This window comes from Marmota flaviventris, chromosome 3 (genome assembly GCF_047511675.1).
Source record: "Marmota flaviventris isolate mMarFla1 chromosome 3, mMarFla1.hap1, whole genome shotgun sequence".
Taxonomy (NCBI): Eukaryota; Metazoa; Chordata; class Mammalia; order Rodentia; family Sciuridae; genus Marmota; species Marmota flaviventris.
This window is the reverse complement of record NC_092500.1, coordinates 1,807,902-1,826,595: the sequence shown is the minus strand read 5'-3', so window position 1 is coordinate 1,826,595 and position 18,694 is coordinate 1,807,902. Positions and strand designations below refer to the sequence as shown.

The window sequence follows — 18,694 nt, the reverse complement described above, 5'->3', positions numbered from 1 at the left end:
ATGCCTCAGCTGGGATCCAGCAGTGGATCCCCCAGTAGCTGTCTGAGGACCCTGATGCCCACCTGGGGAGAGGACGGGGAGGCAGGGCCTCCCCAGAGCCTCCCTGGCCCCAGAGCCAATGCCTCCCGAGTTCCCTTCTGCCACTGTACATGGCAGGACTGTGCCCACTCATGGGGAGGCCCGGGCCCAGTCTCCCAACAGGCGCGATACAGCTGTGGTCTGGCCCCACTGAACAGCTCGCTGAGTGCCAGTCCCTTGGAGGGAAGACCCTCGAGCTGTCTGCAGCTGCCCTACATTGTTTTTATTATGATGTTGCGGGAATATGGACAAATGCAAAGCCACAGCCTCCTCGCCCCATAAAATCAGAATAAACCAAACCCATTTACAAATTAAACACAAATAAAGCTGCAAAATCAATAAAATTTAAATTTGCTGTATTAAGTTTACAGGGCAGATGTTTCCCAGAGACAGTGCTGGGCACGGGCAGGGGTGGGAGGGAGGACCTACCTGCTGCTGCCCAGGAGTCTCTGTGCTCATCAGCCTGCAGCTCTAGCACAGGGGCGAGTGGCCTCCAGTCCTGTTGATAGCACAGCCTCGTTTCTTGTGATCACACCTTACACTTGACCCGGGGCCATCCTGGGGGGCATTTTTATAGCGGGTTCCTGGTAATGTGCTGAAGCTCTGCTCTCTCTGTGCGTGAGGACAGCTGGCCTTCAGCGTGACAGGATGCCGCTTTAAACAGCAGTAATCCAATTACTGCAGAGACTGGGGACAGAGAGGAGATCTCCATTGCGTGTTTGCTGCTGCACTCAGGGCTAATGAGCTGCTCGAGGCACGGGGCGGGGGCGGCAGGAGCCCACCGGGGCCTGCGGCCAGCCTGCCCCACGAGTGCCATGCTGGGCCCCCGCCTCTTCCTGTCGGGATCCACGTGGGTTTCCAGGAGCACTGTGAAAGCATCCATGCGTGCACACAGGGGCTTGCACACCCCACACACCCGCGTGCGCGCACACACACACACAAACCCTTCCCTCCCACACTCTGGCTGCTAATCTTGAAGGTGAAGCCCCCTGCAGACCACACGGGTGGGTGCTCCTCATTTACTCCAGGTGTAGGTCAGCACTCTCTGGGAGCGTCAGCAGAGAGGACCGTCAGCCCCCGGACTGGCCCCAGGCTATGGCACACCCCAAATGGTTGCAAAAGCTTGAAGGACACACCCAGCTGTCAGGGACCACAGGCCTGGCGTGGGAGAGGCCACGAGGCTCAGCACAGAGCAGTGTCTGGGTGGTCAGAGGTCTGTGGACAGGGCGGGCCTGGCCGCCCCCACTGTCCCAGAACTCCCTGCTCCTGCTAGCCCATGGGCCCAGTGGCACTGGCTCTGTGCTCCAGCCCTGTGCATGCGCAGTCACCCTGGGTGCTCAGGGTGAGGGTGTGTCCTGGTGTAGGTGCGGCCCACCACCCAGGGACCCAGTTCACTTTGCTGAATTGGTGGAGGGGCCTGCCCTTTCTCCTGGAGTCTGGGCAGCCCAAGGAGACAGGGCCTGGGGTGGGCAGAGAGGAACAGGAAGGGGCAGGGCGGGCCCCGCTTGCTGGTGGCTGGTGTGCGGAGGCCTGGCTGCGCAGGTGTGGTCCTGAAGAGGCGGGCCAGTGCCTCCTGCACATGGGACGGAGACTTCTCTGTTGGCACCAAGATAATCAAAGGTTGTCAGGACTCCACCGGTAGAAAGGGAAGTCCCATTCCAGCACCTCAGGGCACCCCTCCTGAAGACCTCAAAGGCAAGGTTCCCCTCCCTTCTGACAGCCCCTGCTCCAGGCGGGAGGTGGGCAGCGCCTCCTGGCTGTTCAGGGGCATCTCTGTGTGAGAGGAAACCCTTGGGCTCAGGGACCTGCTGCATCCAATTGGGGGCTCCCGAGGAGTGTGGGGGCCTCAGCTCCTGTCACTGGAGGGTGCTGGGAAGTGCCTGAGGACGACCTTCACAGGAGGCCTGGTGGCAGCCCCGTCCCTGTACCCCATGTGCAGGGACACGGGCCTCTGGCGGGCTGAGCGGTGGCCAGCAGTGGCGGGGCGGCAGCTCTGTGGTGGGTCTTCTCTGGCGGGTGTGAGTGTGCCCCTCCCGCCAGGACTCCAGTGGGGGCACTGTCCTTGAGGACTCACCGGTGCTGCTGGGGGGTCCGCCCACCCTGCCCAGGTACGTGTGGGTGGGCCTGCCTGTGGGAGCTGTCCACCTCCAGATGCATTTTGCACCCTGCTCTTCTAGGTGTCCTTTGTCCTTGGAGAGCCTCTGTCCACCATCTGCCTGTCACTCCCGTGGCCACAGATTCTGTCCCCGACTCCACTCGAGGTGCCAACCGTGGTGGCAACTTGACCAGGGGCTGAGCAAGTCCAGGTCCCCTCCCTCCAGCTCCTTCTCGTCTCTTGCTGGCAGTACTCACTGGGGTCTGCCGTCGGGTGCCAGGTCTTCACCTGCGGCCCTCGAGGATGTAGCTGCTGGGCTCTCAACCGGGGGCACTGGTGTCCACACAGAGGGCTCTGGGGCAGTGACGGGAGCGAGCTGCCCACAGAGCCAGGGATGCCCTGCCAGGAGCCCCATGGTGCAGAGAGGCCATGCAGGGCTGTCAGCAGGCCCGAGGGTGTGAGCTGTGGGTGTGTGGACACGTGTGCCCGTGGGGGTTCATGGGTTTGTGTGTGCCTGTGCCTGTGTGTGACTGTGGTGTGGTTGTGGTGGGCATGAGTGTGTGCCTGTGTGTGCGTGTGTGTGCATGCAGACCCCCCGGAGAGCAGGGCTGTGTGCAGGGTGCCTGGTGAGGCCTCTGGGGAAGCGTGGCCAGTGGAAAGGGTAACAGCGTGAGCTCACTGAGCCCTGGGCCGTGGCTCCCGTCCGGGCCAGGACTGGCAGAACCGTGCACTTCACCTCGAGGCCCACTGCTGGGCCCGCCCTTCCTGGGCTTCCTGCTCTCTGCGCGGCTGGGACTCTCAGTGGGGATATGGGACATGTGAGACCCCGGCCCCTGACCTCTGCATGCTGAGGAGCCTCCTGGTTGTCACACAGCCCAGTTGTGGCCATGTCTGCCCAGAGGCTGGCCACCAGCCACCACCACTCAGGCTCCCGGGAAGCTTCGTCAGCTCCTGGGGACGTCCCTCTCCTGCCCTGAGAGCTGCAGAGACATGAGGCCAGAGGCGGGGCCTTCGGAGCCGTGCCCGGGTGAAGTGAAGTTGTGAGATGGGGCATGAAAAGCCCCTTTGTCCCTGGGACGTGGTGGCCCGGCACTGAGCCTCCCACCGCCTCCAGCAGGAAGTGGGCTGGGCTGGGCGGGTAGAGCCCTCGGGGGCAAACAGAAGGACTTGTGTGCTCGGCGCCGGGCACAGTGTCCTCGGAGCGCTGGCTCTGGGCACACCCAGGCCTGGGACGGGCAGGGCCAGTGACTCTTCTTGTCCATTCATTCAGCAAATGCTTCCATGTGCCTACTGCCAGCCACAGGCCCCCAGAGGGGCCTTCCTGTGTGTGTGCGTGTGCCTGGCGTGCACCGTGTGGAGGTGCACAGGCGTGAGCATGCAGGGCTTGCACCTGTGTGAGTGGGTACACGTGTGTCTGTGTTTATGTGTGCACATGCGTGCTTGTGTAGACACGTGTGTTCGTGCACATGTGTGAACATGTTGGCTGTGGACGATGCGTGTGTGTAGTGTGTGGCCACCATGCAGGCCACAGCATGGTTGGCCTCCTCGCCCCTGACCCAAGGCCCTGGGGACCCGGCCTCCTCTGCCTCCCTTGTCACCAACATGTGGGCTGTCCCTGGGGCCAGCAGGACACAGCCTGTGAGGGAGCAGCCAGGAGGGACAGGCTCAGCAGCCCCTGTGTGTCAGCAGGTGACCTGCCTCTGGTGGCCTGGGGGCCTGGCTGCACGCGGCAGTGAGGATGCGGGCCCAGCAAGGAAGGCCCTGTGGGGCTCTCAGGATGCCCCGAGGCTGCAGGTCTCCCCAGCCTCTGCCTGCATCTTCAGCCCTTGGTCTGAGCAGCCCAAGTGCCTCCCACCTGCACCTTGCCTGACCCAGAGGGCCCAGAGGGGCATTGGGGCGCTGGCCTGCTGAGCCTCGTGCTGTCTGCCAGCTCCCGGGGAGGACCCTCTCAGAGGGAGAGCCCTGGCTCGAGGTCCCCAGCTGCCATGAGGTGGCGTGAGGTCTGAACCCAAGCCCGGTGCCGGGGGCTTGCTGTCCTGAGCACGCCAGGCACACGCCCACACACAGGAGGTCACCGCGTGCCCTCGAACAGGCCAGGACCAGCTTGCTGGAGCAGTGCTGCCGTGCTGCCGGGCGGGCCCTGGCCTGGGCCGGATGCCCCAGCACCCTGCTCTGTGGTGGCAGGTGGTGCAGAGCCTGGGTCCTCCTGCCCGCCTCTTGAGAGAGCCAGGACCTGCCTCCGCTCTCGGGGCCACATGGACTGACTTGGGCCCAGGGCACACTGTGAAGCCTTCTGAGGCCTCATCAGACTCAGACCGGTGGCACCCGTCTGAGAGCCTCTCTGGGTGGCTCCTGGGGACACCTGGGAGCACACAGTGGGGCTCTTACAGGCCACAGCCAGCCCCTTCCCTGCCGCCGCTCAGCGGTTGAGGCCAGGCATGCTGCCCTGTTCCTCGTGTGTCGCATGTCTCAGACACAACTTGTAGGTCGCATGGGGTGGGAATGTGTGTTGATCCATAGTTATTCTTGGCTTCAGCCTTGTGATTGGTTGGTGTCTGAGAAGGTTTTTGTGCCATCTCTGACTGTCATCCAGAGTGGCACATGAGCGATGGCCAGGTGGCTGCTGCGACTTACCCATGGGTAATGAGCCGCCAGGAAAATGTGTGTGGCCCAGCACTCCTTGCCCCCAGCCACCGTGCTGGGGTGGGTGGGAGCCTGGGGGCATTGCAGGCTGGCTGCCCAGGGCTTGAGGGCACAGCCTGGGCGGCCACTGTTCCCTTGGGTCCCAGGAAGCCAGACGGTCCCTCTCCCAGAGCTCTGCAGGGGCAGCAGTGCACACAGCCCCAGCCTTGCCCCTTTGGGGACCCTGCTCTGACACCTGTCTGCCATTCAGTAAGGGACACTGCCTATCTGTGGTCACCCTGGCTGCCACCACCAGCCGGGACACCGTAGCAAAACATCTTGGCTGGCAGTTCAAACTCCTCAGCTCTGGAGCTGGAGGACCAAGGTCAAGGTGACAGCAGGGCCGGGTCTGGGAGGCTCTCCTTGGCTTGCAGGGCTGTCCTCTCCCCGTGTCCTCCCAAGGTGGCGGTTCTGGGAAACGCTCCCTGGTGTCTCTTATAAGGACACCAACCTTGTCGGGTCAGGGCCCACCTCAGGACTTCACCTGACCTCAACTACTTTTCCAAGGCCCCATCTCCAAGTGCGAGGCTCAGGGCTCAGTACGTGAACTTGTGTCCAGGGCTTAGCAGTGGCCTGGGGAGGAGCCAGCCTATGACCTGGCTTTGGGACAACTTGCCTCACTGACTGGGGGTATCCACATGCCTTGGGGTGGGCTGGGTGGGCAGCACGTCCTCCCCAGGGTCCCATGCTGTGTCCATGGCAGTCATAACGGATTGATCCCAGGACTCCCGTCCACTGTGCTCCTCCTGGTCCATCAGAACTGGCAAGGAGGGGTGGTCACTCCAGCTGGGGGGGGGCCTCCCTTATCTGTTTAGCTGACTGTCCCCAGCCTCCCAGATCATCCTCCTCTGGAATGACCCCCAGACTCAGTCCTTGCTGGGTGAGACCTCTCCTGAGAACCTCCAGGGCCAGTTGTGGGGCCCCAGACACAGTGGCAATGTGACACTGAGGGCTGCTTGCCACAGTATTAAGGATGTCAACACAGAAACAGCAGACCCTGGCCATCCCTGCCACGAGAGCCCTGTGCACTGCTCAAGGGCAGGGCTGGGAAGCCAGCTGGCTGGCCCTCTGGAGGACGCCACTTCTGAGAGCGTGCCCTCGGCCCATGCATGTGCACCGCTGCTGCCCTGGTGGCCACCCTTCCGCTGCTTGGGAGAAAGTTCACTGAACGTGAATCCTGCACAACTGCAGCTCCAGTGGGTGCAAATCAAGAACCTGCAGTTTGTCTTTTCTAAAAGAAAAAGTTGAGTTGGAAAAGAAAGTCCAGGAGGGAGCCCAGGAGCTGGGTGTGGTGAGATGGCTGGAGCAGGGCTGGGTGGGTGCTGAGGTCCCCTCTGCTGGGCAGGGAAGGTCTTGCAGCCTGCGCCTTGTGAGGGTGGCAGAGGGACCCTCCCACCTGCAGGTTGCAGAGCTGCAGCTGAAACCTGGCTCTCTGCACCTCCGGGGCCACAAGGCCCATCAAAGCATGGTTCCAGGGAGGAGGAGCACAGAGGGGGATGTGGAGGTGACCACCTGAGCCCTGGCACCTGGTGACATGGATTTCAAGCCCATTCTGAGGTGGTGGACTGAAGGGGTGAGCGACAGGACGTGGACGTCCATGCAGGGCCTCGCGGGTGGGGAGAAGCACGTCAGGAGCTGTGTTTGCATCTGCTTTGGGCGCAGGGCGCCTGTTTTAGCAGGAACCCCTGGGACAGAGGGGTGGCCCTCCTGGGCTCGGGGCCTTGCACCGGTGCTTTGTTTTTTTCATGTAAAATTGTGAGTTTTCTCCATTTCCTGGCCTTGGGGTTGAAGTTGGGTGGAATCCCATGTACACCAGGCCCGTGTGCACTGCTTACCTGCATCAAAGTAACCCCTGGCAGGTGGCTGGCGCCCCACCTGATGCCGGCTGTCCTTGCTCTGAGCCACGTTTGAGAGTGCAGCTCAGGCCGCCGGCAGCGCCCTGGGAGGAGGGAGCGTTTTCTCCAACCTGAGACGTCACTGTAGTTGGCTGGAAGTTTCTGGACGGAAGAGTGCGAGCTTGGGGTCTCCTCCCCTGTGCCCTGCTCTGGGGCGTCTGTCACAGAGCAGTCTCCCCACAGACACAATCCAGGCTGGGTCTGCAGGGAAGAGAGGGTGCAGGTCCCCTGGGGGTGGGAGAAGTTGACTGGGCCTGACAGCCTGTCTCACGGGAGCCAGCTGCCCCCGCCTGCCGCCTGGCCTCCACCAGCACCCACCCTGCCTTGTCCAGTGGCCACACCTGGGACTGAGGCCCTCTGGTCCTGGAGCCTTAGCCACTGGGGCAGGAGTGGCCCTGGGCTCAGCCCAGGGTGTGCAGCTGAGAGGCCGGGGGCCGGGGCCAGGGCTTGGCTGCTGTCAAAGCCACCACCTCCTGTGAGGCCTCACTCCTAGCACTGAGCCCAGCTCAGTACCTCCTGTGGACGGCCACCGTGGGTGCATCTGCGGAGTGCCTGCCCAGGGAGCTCTCCTCCACCCTTTCCTAACAAAGGAGAGAGTGAGGCTGCTGCCCCTCGGCAGGGCCGTGATGCTATTCAGTGGAGCTGCCCCCAGGACCCTGGGTTACGACCTGCTGGTCAGTGCCTAATGGCCGCAGAGCCTGGCTTGGGATCCAGCCCCAAACCAGGAGGGAGGTCTGGCTGTCCTCCCTGCTGACTGTCCCTGGGCAGCACTCCTGGAGCTGCCCCCATGGCTTCTCTGTGACACCCAGGTGCCAAGGCCATTGCCAGGGTCTGGCCCCGGGGACACCCATGTGGGTGGGCAGCACTGACCGCCTCCTCTCTCCGCAGCACGTATCATCAAGACGAAGCAGTGGTGTGAGATGCTGCCCTGCCTGGAGGGGGAAGGCTGCGACCTGCTGATCAACCGGTCAGGCTGGACGTGCACACAGCCCGGCGGGCGGATAAAGACCACCACGGTATGTGCCTCGTCCTCGTGTGGGGGCGTCGGGGGTGGGGAGCACCTGAGATGCCAGAGCCCAGGGGAAGTGGCTGTGGAAGTGTGGCTATGACAGGACAGGTGGCAGCTGGTGGCTCTTTTCCTGGGCAGAGGCCACCGGCACCATCTCCTCCCCACCTCACTCTGGGGCAAAGGCCCTGGCAACCCGTCCCTGATCATGGCCACAGGGTACACGTGGAGGCCAAGCAGCTGGACCAGAAGGCTGGTCAGTGGAGGTGACAGGTCACCCAGGCCACCACTGTTGGTGAGGGCTTCCTGCCTTCTGGGTCTGGGGTGGCACGTGTCCAGAACCTCCTGACCAGGATGAGCTCTGCAGCCCACCTGGTGCCAAGGGGACATTCCAGAGAGTCAGGACTGGGAAGGGACGTTGTCCGAGTTCTCCCAGATGTGGCCACTTACAGACCCTGAGCACGCTGAGGGCAGCAGCTCCGTCCCACCCGTCCCTCTGAACAGGTGGCCTGTGGACTCCTCTCTCTGGAGGCCACTGCTCACTAGGTCCCCAGAGCTGCTCTTCCCAGAGGTGGCTGGGAGCAAACGGCTCTGGGTCATTCGTGGGTGGTTCTTTGACATTCTCTTCTGAGGTAAACTGCCCAGCACACACCTGGGCCCTGTGGGCAGCTTCCCCACTGGGCTGAGGCCACAGAGCCCAAGTCCAGGTTGGGGTGGCCCTGGGTGCTGGAAGGCGGGTTCACAGGGTGTGGCCTCCATCTCTCCACCCCTGTCTGGCTCCTCCTTGCTCATGTCAAGGCCTGAGGACCCCAGCAGCTGTTGTGACCTGCCCTGACCCAGGCCCCATTCCCTGAGGTCAGGGAGGTCTTTGGCTCTGAGGAAGGATCTGGAAAGCCCCACAGGTGTCCAGGACTCTTCTGCATCTGGCAGGGGGCTGCAGCCACTCAGACTAGACCACAGGAGAGTGTCCCCATTCCTGCATGGGACAGAAGCCGGATGGGCTGTTCTATGTGTTCTAGGGGCAATTTGGTGTGGACATTCTGGGGACAGCCATGACCACCTGGTTCCATCGGCTGGGCAGGTGCATCGGGTCTGAGCACAGTTTGAAGCTGGACTGCAAAGCCACAGTGTCCCAGCTGCAGCCCGATGACCACCCCTCAGCAAGCTGGGAGGGCAGCGCTCAGGTCCAGCAGTGGCTCTGAGGCCTCCCGCGTTGGTAGAAAGTGCACTTGGCCTTGAAGGCAGCCTGGGCACCAGCCTGGGCACAGCTGTCAGGAAGAGCACTGACCGCCAGGGGCTCGGGCCTCCCCAGGGCACCAACAGGACAGCAGGGGACTGTCCTCGGGCAGACGCATGGGTTTGCCTGCGGGGAGCAGGAGCCCTGCAGATGTGACCACACCTGGAGCCCAGGGTGACCTCTGGGCCCTTGGCAGACAGAGGCCTGGAGGTGAAGGACCCCGTGGTGTCCAGACCTGTCCTGAGGCATGGAGGGCATGGACATGCTACCCTCCCTCCTGGCCTCAGTTTTCACAATCACGAGCCTTGTCAAGGTGGCCAAGCATTCTGGGGTGTGACTGGAGGCCAAGCCTTATACGCAAGGCAAGTGTGGTGTTGGGGACAGCCCCCGGGTAGCCACGGGTGAGTGCTAGCTCCCCTCCCCTCCCCTGCGTCCCCTCTCCCCTCCTGTCCCCAATGTGGAAGCTGCTAGGGGCGCTAATTATTGTGGTGAGACTCACGAGACATAAAATCCTGAGTGGCACTGGGCACGCTCACAGGGTGATCACCCACTTGTCTAGTTTCAAAACACCGTCTTCCCCTGAAGTCGGCCCTTCCCCATGAGCTGGCCAGCCTCTGAGCATGGCCCACTGCCCGGGACCTGCAGCCCCCACTTGGCAACTCCAAATATGGTCATCCATAAAGCCCCCAGTGCAAGGGACCCACCCTGAGGGGTGGGGGGACAGCAGCCCAGCATGTCAGGACCCTAGGCAAAGCCCCAGTGGGTGGGCTTTGTGGTGGTTTCCCTCCCTGGCCTCGGGTACGACATCTGCAGGGTCAACCGGTTGCAGAGGGAAAATGCTGGGGACCTGCGTCTCTGCTGGCCAGGGCAGGACCTGGCCCCTGGCCCTGCTTCCCTGAAGAGGGTGCTGCAGCCATTGAGGAGCAGCCCTGGGCGGTGCTGGGTGCCAAGTGACCCGGGGTGACTTCAGATGCTCCTTGCAAGGGGCACAGCATCCTGCCAGGGCTATGCCACGTTACGTGAGGGCTCCACACCCCAGGAGTCGGCACCGCAGGGGTCCTGGAGCCCGTGTCCCGTGGGTGCCCAGGGGCGACTGCGTCTTCATGTCTTCGCTGTTGTCACACGGGGATGGGACCGGCCTGCCTGCCTCCCGCGTGCCCCTCCCAGTCCTTCTGAACCAAGTTTTTCAACCAACTCGTCAACAGCAAGTCCCCACTTGTCTCCCTGCCGCGGAGCCAGTGTGGCCACCACACGGCCAGAGATGGGCCTCCCTGAGTGGTGGGCTTCCCTGGGAGGGGGTGAGCACCCATTCCTAGAGGGTGGCACATGGAGGTGGGCCACACACCAGGGACACTGAGCAGGTACAAACATCCTTACCACCAGCAGCAATAGCTGCACGTGTCCAGTGCTGAATTTACTCATGGAAAGACTGGACAGTGCTGGCTCTCATTCCTTTGGCCACACAGGCCTGAGCTTCCGTCAGAGAAGTTGTGTTTGGACACCTTGAGTGGCTGTGGGTGGCCAGGAAGCCAGGGAGGTGGGGCTCGCACCTGCCAGGCTGCCCAACGCCAAGCTGGCCCGGGCTTGGCATGAGACCTGGGTGTCTGTCAGCTCGGGAGCCTGAGAACCTCCCGACTGCCCCTTTGTAGATGCCTCTGGGGGCCTCCTCCCACCCCCGAGGGCCCCTAGATGCCAGCAGGGACATGGCAGGTGAGGGCGTGTGGGTGGGGGAGGGTGCTGCGACCCCCGCCCTCCAGGCTCTTCACTCCTGGAGGCCAAGGCCCCCCACCCGGTGACAGGCCCTTAAGTGGGGAGCTTGTGCAGGGGCTCAAGGCCACCTTCCTCTGGCTGGGACCAAGCATCCCGTCCCCAGTGGTGAGCTCCACTTGGCCTGGGCCCAGGATCCCAGGGTGGGGATCTCGTTGGGTGGCGTGAGCGGTGGCCAGGGTGCAGGTGGGCCTGGCCATCTGCCAGCTGTCTCCTGCGTCCCCAGGAGTGCAGAAACCCAGCTCCTTCTGGGGTCCCTGGCCTGTGGCCATCGGGTTTTAAGCTTTGTAATGGTTGAGCTCTTGAGCCAGACTCTGAGAGCCGGAGCTTGTCATTCTAGCTCCATGGTGGCTTCCTGACCCCTACAGGGGTGAATTAACACCAGGGGTTTCGCATGTCACCAGAAATGGGTTTTCTGATATGAGGGTTTTCTCATAAATTGGCTTCAAGAGGCCTCGTGACTACGTGGTGGCCGCTAACTCCATCCCATGGCTGTTCCTGGGGTAGACCCTCCTCCTGCCAGTGCCCACCCCACGGACGGCACCTCCTCGTATCACCTCACTGTGAAGCACCCAGCCCCACAGTGTGTCCCACTGCCGTCACTCCTTTGTCCCCAGAGTGGGCTACTCAAAGACTGGCCCTGGCCCTGGGGCCCTGCAGCCCCTCCTGAGGCTACGTCAGGCCACAGGATGGATGGATTAACGGCTGGGCTGCGCCAGCCCGCACATGCTGAAGTTTGTACTTCCAAGATCACTCTCTCTTAAAGTGCGGGCCGTAACCCCATTAGTGGGTCGTGGGCATAATTTAGTGGCTCATGCTCAGCATTTAAGAGGAAGAAATGGAATCAAAATATCAGAGAGCTCCCAGGTCACCAGGGCAGATGCCACTGAATGAAACACGTGCAACACATCCCCCGGAGGTGTGCTGTCCTTGTAGGTTCTGGGAAAGTGGGGAATCCGCTGTCCTTTGTGGACTCAGGAGACAAGCTGGGCTCTGGGGTGGTTCTGTGGCCCCTGCCTCTTGGCCTGGCGTAGCCCTGTGGACACCTGTCCACCCGGGGCAAGGTGAGTGGTGGGCACTGCAGGTTCTCCCCAGGGTGGGAGCAGCCTCCTCCCCTTGCACCCAACTATGGTTCCTGCCCCTGGAACAGGCCTTAGACCACCCCATCCTCGGTTCTGCTGTGGCTTCTGCAGCCCCACCAGCAGGGATCACAGAGGGGACCGGAAGGGAGAGGAGGGACCCAGGTGCAGAGACCTGTGGCTGGGGCTGCAGCTGCACGTGTTAGTGTCAGAAATATTCCAATCACTGTTTATCCCGCACATTTCTGTAAGTTCATGGATGGCAAGATGCCGGACGGTCGGCCATACCATTGCCTATCTCAGCATAAACCAGCTAGGTTGGAATCCATCCTTCAAATTAGCTAAGAAGCACCGAGCACGCCACCCCAGGCCAGAGTCCCCAGGGATAGGCAGACCCCAGCTGCCTCTGAGCATGTGTGGGCCGGGACACCAGATGCGGCAGGTCCAGGGTGGGCACTGAGGTGCGGTGTGGAGGGTCATCCCAGGGTCTCTGTTAGACCCCGGGCATCCGGTACAGGTCTGCTGGATGCCCCACGGCCAGCCAGCAGTGGCCACAGCACAGGTAACTCACTCTTTCCCCTCATCCTGCCTTGGGTGGGAGGCTGGGAGGGCCAGGCAGCCTGTGCGTCAGCTTCCTGGGTGCCCCGGGGACCAGACGCCTCGTGTACCTGAACCACCGTCTGTCAAGGGTTTCCCTATCAGTTCTCAGTTGTCAAGGTCTCGGGGACAGCGTCTCCTACATCCGTCCCCGCAGCCCTCTCGGGAAGTTAAGCCAGCCTCAGCAGTAAGGACCCCTGTTCCTGGTCACATGGCTGGCTGTTCCACAAGACACTTGCCACATCCACCCACTGTGTGGGACAGCACCCACCCCACCCAGAAACGATGCCCCTTGAGCTTGGGGAAGGTGTCGATCGATCCCAGGACAGACACTTGTAGTGAAGGGTACCGTGATGTCTCTTCATTCTAAGATCCCGAGGAAGCACGTTGTCAGGTGGCTCCGCTAACAGAGCCTCAGGAAGTGGGCAGAGGTCCCTGCCCCAGAGCGCCGCAGCAGGAGCGAGGCGTTAACATGTGGCCCTCTGGCCGCCGGGGTCCCCAAGCCCAGCACTTGCACATGCAGAAGGGTGGAACAACACCGACCTCCTCACTGGAGCGTGGATTCCCAGAAAGGCCATCGTGGGAACTCCGGCAAAGGCTTGCAGCAGGCCCCCAGCTCAAAAGGGCCAGGTGTCCCGCTGCCCTCTTCTGCCCCAGGGAGACTGCTGTGAGGCACAGGATGTGCTGGAGGGACGTGACTCCTGCCAGCAGAAGTCAGCAGAGAGGAGACCAAAGAAAGCAGGTGGTCTGCAAGGGACCACTGGGGGCTGCAGTGGAGGAGAGCTGACCACAGGAGAGCACTGTGCTGGACCTGCCCCAGACTCTCTCTACCCGGGTGGCGGGCTCCTCCGAGTGTGGGCTGGGTGAAAGGCTGCGTGAGAAATCCCAGAGCTTCTGTACCACACACCTGGCCACAGCGCCCTGGGCACCCCGTGGGACTGGACGCACCCGGCCACAGCGCCCTGGGCACCCCAGAGGACTGGACATGGGACTTGCCACAGTCTTAGGATTGGACCCTGCGGCACCAACACAGTTGGGCACAGGGAGCTGGTGGAAAGCAGGAGACAGGGCGGAAATAGACAGCCTGGGTGTGAGACCACTCAGCAGCCAGAGGGCTCAATCAGGAGACAGGCGGGCCGGCTGGGCTCCCACACCAGAGTCCTGTGGCTGCTGTCATCAGAGGCCACCAGAGGGGTGGCTTAAGACAGCAGAGTGTCTTCTCTCAGGGTCCTGAAGCCTGGAAGCCCAATGTCAGATGGCCACAGCCAGGTTCCCTCTGGGGTCCTTGACACGTGGCCACAGGACTCCAGGCTCTGCCTCCATCTTCGTGCGACCTCCTGGTTCAAACTTCCCTCTCCTTTCTCTGTGAAGACGCTTAGGGCCCAGTCCGTCCGCATGGTTCCATCTGCGGACGCCTGGCCTCCTCTGGAAAGACCCTGGCTCCAGGGGGGTCAGGCTCGGGTTCTGCGTGTTTGCATGTGGGTCTTGGGAGACACCATGCCGCCTGCCGAGCCTAGGACCCACACCAAACCCGCGGTGCTGGGGTGGGGCCAGAGCCCACTGTGAAGCCTGCCCACTGCCACTCAGCTCCCTGGTGCACAGCCCCAGACCCCAGTGGACAGCCAAGGGTGCCTAATGGAGGAGAGAGACAAAAACAGAACCCAAGGAACAGGAACCGGGGAAACAGAAGCAATGAGGGACAGAAGAAAAGGCATCACAACGTGCAGAACAAGGCCAGCACCACCGTCCTCCAGGTGCGAGGAGCGAGGCTAGGATGCAAGAAGAGGAACAGGGCAAGGGTGGCCACAGGGCCTTTGCTCTTCGGGTGGAGATGGTGCCTGCTCCCCTTCCCCTGGACTCTCTGCCACCCTTGTGACTTGATGGATCAGCTAACAGGTGTGGTTGTCACCAGTGGGGCTTCAGGCTACTCCTGGCCAGGCTGCCTGAGCCCCACTTAGAAGGTCTGTCTGCCCAAGGCACCATGTTGGAGGCTCAGGGAGACTGGCCCCATAGTCCAGCCCTGGAGGACCTGCTAAGCCCAGCCCAGCCCAGGTGCCCAGGAAACAGGTGGCCATCCTTACCCCCAGCCCACGTCCTGGACGAACAGACAGAAACAAAGGCCCTGCATGAGGCCACTGCCTCTGGACCCTCTGCTGCAGGGCAGTGGACCCCCACAGGGGGCCCCTGGGAGGAGCAGCGAGAGGCACTCTGGAGCCTTGTGCACACACACGTGCAGGTGTGTGTGCGAGTCCGTGTCACACCTGTGTGAATGTGCTGGGGAGACGCAGGGCTTTCTAAAGCCCAGCGGGGTGTGAGGAAGGTCAAGTTGGAGAGGTCTGTCAGAAAGCCAGGGAGAACTTTTTTCAAAAAAAGAAATGGGAATAAGAAAGAGGAAAAATAGGTGATTACAAGATCGATTCAGGAGGTCTAGAGAATAGAAGATCCAAAAATAGAGAAAAATGAAGGAGAAATCATCAAAGAACTATTTTCTAAAAACATTTCCGGAACTGAAGGACGTGGCCTTCCTGTGGGAGGGTACTCACAAGCCCAGGTGGAGGAAGAAAGCCCCTCCGAAGGCTTTCAGCATGACATCTCAGGCCACTGGGGATAAAAAAGAATAATAATCCAAAAAACCCAGAGGGAAAAACTAGGTCATGCACCAGGATCCAGGCCTCGGACTCCACTGCTGCTCAGCAGGGTCTCTCCAGCCAGGAATCAGCAGCCAGGTGCTCCAGAGCCCAGTGCTCAGGACCCAGTGCTCCAGAGCCTAGTGCTCCAGACCCAGTGCTCCAGACCCAGTGCTCCACAGCCCAGTGCTCCAGACCCTGGTGCTCCAGAGCCTGGTGCTCCACAGCCTAGTGCTCCAGACCCAGTGCTCCAGGCTCAGTGCTCCAGGACCAGGTGCTCCAGAGCCTGGTGCTCCAGACCCAGTCCTCCAGGACCAGGTGCTCCAGAGCCCAGTGCTCAGGACCAGGTGCTCCACAGCCCAGTGCTCAGGACCAGGTGCTCCAGAGCCTAGTGCTCCAGACCCAGTGCTCCAGGACCAGGTGCTCCACAGCCCAGTGCTCCAGGTCCAGTGCTCCAGGCCCAGTGCTCCAGGTCCAGTGCTCCACAGCCCAGTGCTCCAGGTCCAGTGCTCCAGAGCCCAGTGCTCCAGGTCCAGTCCTCCAGGCCCAGTGCTCCAGAGCCTAGTGCTCCAGACCCAGTGCTCCAGAGCCTGGTGCTCCAGAGCCCAGTGCTCAGGACCAGGTGCTCCAGAGCCTAGTGCTCCAGGTCCAGTGCTCCAAGACCAGGTGCTCCATAGCCCAGTGCTCCAGGTCCAGTGCTCCATAGCCCAGTGCTCCAGGACCAGGTGCTCCAGAGCCTGGTGCTCCAGACCCAGTGCTCCAGGCCCAGGTGCTCCAAGCCAGGTGCTCCAGGCCCAGGTGCTTTAGTGACCTGGTGTCTCAGCGCCCAGGTGCTCCTGGCCCAGATTTTGCATACCCAGGTGTTCCAGTGCCCAGGTGCGACTCTGACTTGGAAGTCCGTAGCCGCCGGTAGAGCCCTTCGGGGTGAAGGGGAGTGTGCTTGACTCTGGGAAGCCCTGTGAGAGGCTGGGAGTGTCCCTGTCTCTGGGAGCTAGAGATGAAGTGCTCAGGAAGATGGGGGCCGGGATGAGGACAAAGGGGCTGAGGACTGGAACCTGGAAGCCATCCCCTGGGGGTGGCGCCATGGAGAGGCCCCTGATGCAGGCTTCTCCTTCTCTTTGAATTCCAAATGCCGGGAAGTGAAGGAGTGGCTGGCCACTTGGTTTCCCAAAGCCGTCTGTGGGGACTGTGAACGCATCAGTGACCCGGTCCCTCTTCAGCCTGACCCTCTCCCGCCGCACACCCAGTCTGCCGAGCACCACGGTTGCTTGTGGAAAAGTCCAGTACCTTGCAGGGTCGACCCAGCCCCTGCCCTTGGGCAGCCTCCAGGGGTCATCAGCACATCTCCTGGGGGCGGGAGGTGAGGGCTGCCCTGAATTGAAGGGGAGGCAGGAAATCATGTCCTCAAACCCAGGGCCAAGACGGCTAGCTCTAGGAGGTCAGGGGCCAGGGTGTAGCCTGGATGAGTGAGGCCCAGCCAGGCAGGTCCAGGAGGTAGGCCTAGGGGCCATGTGGAGGATGCTGGCTCTGAGTCCACTGAGAGCCAAGTCTTGGGGTGTCCAGCTCCAGCTGTGGAGGGTCTGCTGCTGTACATGCGGGGTCTTGGTCAGAGCAGGAGTGGGGAGACCTGGAAGGTCCACAGGGTGCTACAGGGCATTGGTGACATTGGTTGGCACAGGCAGGTGTGAGGAGAGGTGGCTGTCAGGGTGGAACTGTGACATCCTTGCCCGACTGCTCCCTGGTGTGCCCATGATCACTTCCTAGTCCCCATGCAGCAGACAGAGAGCTGTGCACCAGTGGCCTCGGTCAGAGGGGCTGAGCTCAGAGAAGAGGCCGTGGGCCCAGTGGCTGAGCAGCCAGCACCTGTGTGGAGCCCCGAGTTAGGAGGTGGTAATCCTGGAGGGGAGGGGAGAGGTGTCTTGGTGGGGAAATCCATGGCCACTGGGTAGCTGACCTTGAGTGAGTGCGAGGGGCAAGCCGCTGTGGCACAGCCAGCTGTCGGCCCATCCCACGCTCTCCAGGAGCCTGGGGCTCATCTGGTCCCCAGGCACAGCCGGGGTCTGCTTCCCCTCCTCTCCTCACTGCCTGGCATTCCCAGGCCCGTGGGGACCCCAGGAGTCCCCTAGCCTTGGGGATGGCGGCTGGACTTCTGAGTCTCCCTACTCTCGGCCTCCACATGGCCCTCCCTGTCTGTTACTGGGAACTCTGTGGCCGCCTCCTGCTCTGGAGGCCTGGGCTCCCTTGCCCTGGCATCCCCAGACATGGTGCCAAGTGCCACTTCCTCCATGTCCTGAGTGGCATTGCCCACTCGGCCATCTGGGTGATCTCCGCCTCCCTCCTCCACTCTCTTGGCCGGGCCTGGGCCATCCTACCCCTGAGGACTAGGAGCAGTGGCTGTGTTCCCTCATGGAGGAAATGTGGCTTCCCTATCCATTTGAGGAGCCCAGAGCCAGCTGTGGCCCCTGCAGACAGGCCGGGGGCTGCTCTGGAGGTGTCACGGGCATGTGCCTCGCTGTCCAGTGAGCGTCCAGACATTAGAAACCTTCATCACAGACCTCGACGCTCGGACACTGGCGTGCTTCTTGCTCTGAAAACCAGTAAGGGAAAGCCGCTTCTGGCTTGACGGAGGTGGAGTGGGGTTCGCTGACCAAAGTCCAGAGCTAGCCATGACCCTATGGGTCCTTCTCTCGCCTTCAGCTCCTTGAGGTGTCCTGACCCAGGCAGAGCCCCTCAGCTCTGGGCTGCTTATTAGCCATGACCCTGAGTGCAGCCAGCAGCGGGTGGGTTTGCTACCTGCACAGAAGTCCATGGAGCCTGGGCCTCAGCCCTGGGGCACCTGGCCCCGCTGTAGGGCCAGCCTCGGCTCATGACCCGAGCTCCTCTGGGCTGGCCTCTGGGTCCCAACAGCACATAGCCTCATGGGAGGGCAGCTGCAACAGAGAGACAGTGACAGAGGACACTGGTCAGCTACCCAGGCACCGTGACCCCTGCCTGGGGACCTCACCGTGACCTCTGCCTGGGGACCTCAGTGAAGCAGGCCAGCGAAGCCAGCAGCTGCCTTGGAAAGTGGGCCTCAGGCGTCTGTGCTCGGGCAGCACGGGGCCTTCTCTGTCCACGTGGGCAGGTCCACAGGAAGGTGGGGGCGTGCAGATGCCATAGCTGGGTCTCCAGCAGTCCTCCCTCAGAACCCGAAGGAGCAGGCTGGAAAGAGCAGCACCACGCCATCAGCTCCAGGGCAGTGTGTGCCACGTGACGAACACCGCCGCAGGCAGTGGGCCCCGAGGAGGGCACCGTGTGACCTAGTTCTGCATCTCTGCGTGAGGAGGGGGTGAGGAACTGCCTCAGTGGTTAGGTGGGATTCCAGCTGCGGATTTTCCCCTTCCGCGGCCACCAGCCTCTCTGAGTGCACCCTCGGCACCTTCGTTCCTGGGCCTGTTCCGCTCCCCTGGTCCCCTGGACCTGATGCCAGACCTGTGGGGGCTGCAGGAAGCTGCTGCTTGAGATGAGATGGATGCTTCCTGTCCACTCGGAGCCCTCCCACGGGGAGCAGAGGGCAACTTTGCCTCTGGCCACCTGGACCACAGCGAAGAGGCTGCCGTCCAGTCTCACGTGAGATCCGATGGTGCTGCAG

At 62.1% G+C, this 18,694-nt stretch overlaps 1 protein-coding gene across 1 annotated transcript in view; it reads left to right on the top strand.

The window, feature by feature from the left end:
* Positions 1-18,694, top strand: part of Tafa5 (TAFA chemokine like family member 5) — a 205,793-nt gene that overhangs the window by 165,400 nt on the left and 21,699 nt on the right. The window contains exon 3 of the mRNA XM_027954649.3: positions 7,639-7,766. Coding sequence (XP_027810450.2) covers positions 7,639-7,766 — 128 coding nt within the window. The remainder of the gene's footprint in view (positions 1-7,638; positions 7,767-18,694) is intronic.